At 39.1% G+C, this 6000-nt stretch overlaps 1 protein-coding gene across 1 annotated transcript; it reads left to right on the top strand.

Annotated features, from left to right (window-relative positions):
- The first annotated feature begins 574 nt into the window (after positions 1-574).
- On the top strand, positions 575-2798 carry PRLH (prolactin releasing hormone). The gene is made up of 2 exons (XM_069859052.1): positions 575-739; positions 2460-2798. Exons 1-2 carry the CDS (start codon positions 592-594, stop codon positions 2636-2638), a joined length of 327 nt encoding a protein of 108 aa, XP_069715153.1. The 5' UTR covers positions 575-591; the 3' UTR covers positions 2639-2798.
- Positions 2799-6000: the final 3202 nt, after the last annotated feature.

Here is a 6000-nt window from a genome sequence, read left to right as displayed (position 1 = left end):
CTGTTCTGTATAGCCCTTCTCTCAGGGGTATTTCTCATCTGCATGGATCTGTATGCATTTACAGGTCGGGACATCTAACAGTGGAAACTATAACTGGAAACAGTAGATTTGCGTGCTGGCATTCCCTTTCAGTAAGCCTTTCTAATGCATGTAGTTGTAAAAAGATTGTAAAAAATGCAGATGTTAGACATTTTACAAATGATAAAAGAATGATGGAGGTAGTAGCTAAAACACACTTCGGTGGCCAATACCAGTGATCATAGAGAGGTCCACACAAAGTCAGTGGCAAGCTCAAGGCCAGGACACACATGTCCTGTGAAGCTGTACGAGGGGCTTCCATTGTCAGTGAGGAAACAGTCAAGTTGCAAGACTTACCTCCACAGATGGCTGACTGCATAGCCTTTGTCTTCAAACAAAAGTACTCAGGACATCCCCGGCATCAGTGTTTTACAGAACTTAAGTCATGAAATGGCTCTGATGGATAGGAACATGCTGTCACAATTGACACCTTCTTTCACCTTCAGAGCTTTAACTTATATGTGTTCCCCATGTTCACTTTTCTCCTCTCAGCCTTCCCACCACCGTTCCATCATGCGGCACCTGATCTCGTGGACACCACGTGCCCAGTGGTCACCCAGGCACTTAAAGCTGGTAGCTGTCTATGTGCTGGTGCTCTTGGTATCGTTCAGCTTTGCTTCAGGACAGAGCAGGCCTTTTAAACATCAGATAGACAACAGAAGTAAGTATGAGTCTCACCTGGTGTAATGCGATGGACTCCCACACGGTGAACCTGCAGTCTCTGGAGCATTGAGGGATCAAGATCAGGCTGTCAGGCAAAATTCAGCAGCAAATCAATGTGGCTGTTTCTATGGTAAAATGGAGGTGTAGGGCCCTATACTTCCATTTACAGTTGTAAGAGCAAATACATAATTTAATTTCTTTCTCACAGCTCTTAATTAGCCAAGCAAAATAGTGTAATTTTTGATAAATACCAAGGAGACACTAACGTACAAAAGACTGACAAAGAAAATGTAAGGCAGTATGCATTGAATAGTTGAGTATCAAATTTTCAGCTGTGTTCTGTGCAGACCAAGAGCGGTTCACAACTACTTCTAGGATAACAAAAAAGCAAGAGCTAGAAGCCTAAATTCGCTTTACAGGCATCTTCATTTCTGTCTGGAACCATAACTTGTCTGAAAGGTAATATACAAGTGGTTGAAGTGTCTCCATTCGGAGATGCTGTGAAGAACTGTGGCTGGCCAGGTGAAGGACAATACCATATTTCCCAAGTGAAAGCTAACACACAGGACAAAAGTTTTTTGAGAAAATATTTTTTTAGGAGATCTCATCAGCCTTTACTCCTTGCTGGAAGATAATTGTGAGAAACCAGTAGGTGTGGGGAGTAAGGTGCATGAGGTCACAGTGGCACACCTTTCCCCTTTCAAAAAGAACTAGGGATACAGGGAGCATCAGTTTTTAGGTAGCCATGTGAAAAAAAAAAAAAGAAATTACTTGGGCTTTGGTGTGCAGGAGGGTTGTTAAATACTCTGTGGAAAGACAAGATTTACTTAATGAAAAAATTCACAGCCAAAGTGGATTTCTTACTTTCTCTGTTCAAGCATTAAAGGCACAGGAGAAAATCCTGCTGCCTTGTCCAAGACTTGGATGATATCTAATACACTTGGATAAACATTCCTGTTCTGGATATTCACCTGGATTTAAAATGATTTGGCATTTCCTTGGAGTAGCAACATCTCCAGGACTTTGTAGATTTTCCCTGTTGCTATATGTTAGTCTTTTAATACAACTATGCCCTTCTCCACACCTGCTCTAGAACTAAACTAGACTGTAAAAATAAGTCAAGCATAAGCGTACTTCAGGTGCATTCAAGAAAAAAAAAGTAATCCATGAAAAAAAGCATTCTAAGTGAACAAGAATTAGCTTTTTATGTTTACCTTGCACATAGAAACCCCCTCTGCAATCCAGCGGATTTGTTAGCTTGTAGAGATACCATACCTGGTGCATACAGCAGAAATGGAGAGTGAACAGTAGCACCCTCAGGACTTTATCGAAGAGAAGACAGTTTAAAAGTGGTGATACAGGGAGCTACTACAGCCTTTCTGGATGTAGGCTTCATCGTAACCTCTTCCAAGGTTCAGATCAGTTTTAAATCATGCTGTGAATGCTCCTGAATTGATGGGGACTTTGGCTTGTGTTTGAATTGCATGTTGAAGCCCCGATGGATGAAAATTAATTTTTCATCTGAACCCTCTTCCTTTGGGCTCTACACACAGCAGTTAACTCTCAAAGGCACCAGAAAGCTGTGTATCTGGCTGCAACCTTTCCCCCCTTTCTTTTTCGGTGGGCTACAAATAAGGCATCTAACATCCTCATTATGTTCAGGAAATGCTGCCTTTAAGTATGGTAGTAGATGCTTCCCTGACTGCTTTGAATTTCAGGTCCTGAGATTGATCCTTTTTGGTATGTGGGCCGTGGTGTTCGCCCCATCGGTCGGTTTGGGAAGAGGCAGATGAAAAACAGCCGTGGCAGCCTGAGGCCTGTGAGCAGGCACCTGGATTTCATCTTGAATGCTTTGTGGGAGCAAAAAGTGTCAGACACAGAAGACAATGACTGGTGAACCCTCTTTCCTGAGGTGGTGACTTCATGTCCATTCTTTTAATTGTGCCCTCCTTTACACCTCAGACCTCTGGTTCTTCTTTGGTCTAGGAATCCCATGCTGCTCTTTCTGCTGCTTGTGCAAGTTTCTTCAAAAAGAAACATATCCAGGGTACGGGTAAAAGGCAATGCATGGACGCTAGCACCGAGTGCCACCATAGCTTATAAAAATGTTTGTTTTGTATCTCCACCGGTCTCCTGGTGCTGTTCACTGTAAAGTTAGGTTTACCCAAAACCCATGCAGCTTTTGTACTGGGTTTTTAACTCTGTAGTGTTAAGTGTATTTTGAAACCTTCCTGACTCATTTCAAAATCAATGGCTGTTGACATGTAAAAATAAAGAACAATGGCTGGAAGAAAGAAAAAAGGCTCTCACTAATTTTTAATGTACCTGCATTAATAGCATGAATGCTGGTGCTCTGTGTGTAGTTTTTGTATATAAGGTTAACATCCACACCGTGAATGTATCCCTGAACTACCCACTGCCTCTTTATGATTCTCCCTGTACTGTTGGAGAGATATTAATGAACAAAAAGGAGCTCCTATTGAAGATCAGTATTTTCTCTCTGCCGAAGGAAAAAAAAGAAATAAATTGGCTAATTAAACTCTTCAGAGTAGTTTTGCACCTGCTGCATGGAATCTTGCACAATTAACCCAAAGGTGTAAGGGCCTTAACTAGCTGATTCTGTTTAAAACAATGTAGTTGTTTGTAAGTATATTACCTGATCAAGCTGAAGTCATTCTTTGAGGATCACAAGCAATATACCATCTACTACATTAGTTCACATCAATAAGCTTGGGGTTGTGGCTCAATCCCAAAGTTAAAAGTTACCAGAAAGGCAACTGTGGTAACTTATATGAATGTATTCATTAAATTAATAAAGTGTGTGAAAGCAGGTATCTGTTTACACAAAAATATTGGGCTAAATATTACTAACACGCCAGAGGTACATTCAAATAAACCTACACAAGTAATGGCACTTGAATAGTTTATAGAACTTTGATCTACAGAGGGATCTGAACAGGCTGGATTGATGGGCTGAGGCCAATAGGATGAGGCTTAAGAAGGCCTTACAAGGAGCAACTGAGGTAACTGGGGTTGTTTAGCCTGAAGAAGGGGAGATCTTAGTGCTCTCTACAACTACCTAAAAGGAGGTTGCAGAGAGGTGGGTGTTGGTCTCTTTTCCCAAGTGGTAGGTGATAGGACAAGAGGGAATGGCGTCAAGCTGCATCAGGGGAAGTTTAGATTGGACAGTAGGAAAAATTTCTTCACCGAAAGGGTTATCAAGCCCTGGGACAGGCTGCCCAGGGAGGTGGTTGAGTCACCATCCCTGTAGGTGTTTAAAAAGCAAGTAGATGAGGTGCTTGGGGACACAACTCAGTAGCAGATAGGTATGGTTGGAGTTGATGATCTCTAAGGTCTTTTTCAACCTAACGATTCTATGATTCTATGATTCAATACTCATGTTTGCCATGGCAATTAACTTTATCTCATTAATTTTATAAGACGTGTTATTTAAAGTATGTTTAATCTTGATTAATAACCATAACCAGCAATAATATTTGAATGCAGTTTAATCTATGGCTTGTATCCAAAAAAGATAGTTTACAATTTAGCTAAAGACTGATGGTTAAATCCAGGCTATGAATCATTCTGCAAAAGACAAATTAGAATGAGCTTGCCTTTCTAGTTGTGCTTTGTTAGAATTACTACTAAAATGTAATAGTTGAATTAGTCCTTGCAGATAATTTAACTGTTTTTTTTTTCTCTCTGTCAGTAAAGGGTGGAATTTTATGACAATGAGGTAGTTACTCCTATTTATAGTACAACACATAACACGCAAAGTGATACTTAAAACATGCTAGTTTAAATGAATGCCCCCATGGTGGAAAAATATGCTGATAAAGAAATATTTTGATCAGAATTCATTGCATGTGACTCTGGAAATACTAGAGTAAGATTGTCAGCAAGGTTTGTGCTCAGTTTGTTTTGCAGACATTCCAGTGACAGTTACAGAAATTCTGCCTGAGAAATTCTGTTTGAGATGGTCTTTCACCTAACAGACTTGACAGTTTGGAGAAGACTAATGATCAAATGTTTCTAACAGGATTCTTCCCAGCCCAACCCCAGTGGAAAAAATCTGAGCTGAGTGTGTTCCTCCCTTCAGCTAAACCAAGGTAATTCTGCAGAGCTGCGAGTCCTTGGGGTTTAAGAGGGGATGGGTCATCCGTGGACAGGCAGTACCCGAGCTCTGTGTGTGGCAGCGTGTTCTGCATGCTTCCTGGCCAAAGCACACAAATCCAAACAACAGAGAAGAACTTTTGTGTTTTCTTTATGAATCAAGTCCTTGAAAAGTCATTCTTTTCATAAATTGCTTTTACTCTTTTATAATTTCTCTTGACAATAATTCTTGGTGAGTATGCAGATAACAACAACAAGGCAAGCTTAATATTCACTCAGACTTAATCAAATAGATCATATAGTCTTCATTTTACCCATCAAAATATTTTCATTTATAAAAATTAATCTAAATATAAATATTAACACTAAAGATTGAAATCACTTGATGACAAAATAATTCTTTGTGTGCTGTAACATATGCTTTTATGATTTTTTTTAAAACAGTAAATTATATCTTTGCACGTATTTGGCACAATAAACATTTGTAAAAATTCAAATGCCTTATAGCAGGTGGGATTTTTTCTTTTTTTTTTTTTTTTTTTGCAATGCCTACACAGTACACATTTTTCTGTCAAAGAAGACTGAATATTTTAACATTGTAACACGATAATAGTTGTTTTTCATGCCTTTTAAGGAAAACAACCTATTCCAAACTTTGTTGGCTTGTTTAAATCACACTAACAGAACAAAAGCCAAAGAGTTATTCTATTAAAATTAGTCATTTCTGTATTGATGTTACATACACAATATTAGTTATTATTTATTAGACGAATATGTAGACCAACCACCATTAATGACATTTCATAACACGCATACCTGCATAAACCAGAACCTGGGAATGTACTGTATACATACAAGAGAACAGCCAAGGAAGGGGGAAGAGACTGGATAACAAAAAAAATTACTAGGCATCCTACTCTGTTTAATGTCCTTACCTGGACTGCATATATAAATAAAACCTATTTGTTTTATATATATATTTCTATATTAAACAGAGTGGGCCAAATTCTGCCCTCATATCTGTGCAAACCAATTCCAGAGAACTTGTATTGTGAGAGAGTAAAAGAAAGGCATAATATCACACAGAATAAGTACATCTTGTTAGACTTTGGACAGATAGAAATTCCTTGAAGGGGTGGAGCA

This window comes from Phaenicophaeus curvirostris, chromosome 6, assembly GCF_032191515.1.
Source record: "Phaenicophaeus curvirostris isolate KB17595 chromosome 6, BPBGC_Pcur_1.0, whole genome shotgun sequence".
Lineage (NCBI taxonomy): Eukaryota > Metazoa > Chordata > Aves > Cuculiformes > Cuculidae > Phaenicophaeus > Phaenicophaeus curvirostris.
The sequence above is the reverse complement of the archived record's forward strand: the minus strand, read 5'-3'. Positions and strand labels throughout refer to the sequence as shown.

Bases quoted from the DNA above. Each gene is read 5' to 3' on its own strand.
- PRLH (XM_069859052.1), top strand. From the start codon at position 592: ATGCGGCACCTGATCTCGTGGACACCACGTGCCCAGTGGTCACCCAGG. The intron at 740-2,459 runs GTAAGTATGAGT...TTTGAATTTCAG, and splicing joins ACATCAGATAGACAACAGAA to GTCCTGAGATTGATCCTTTT.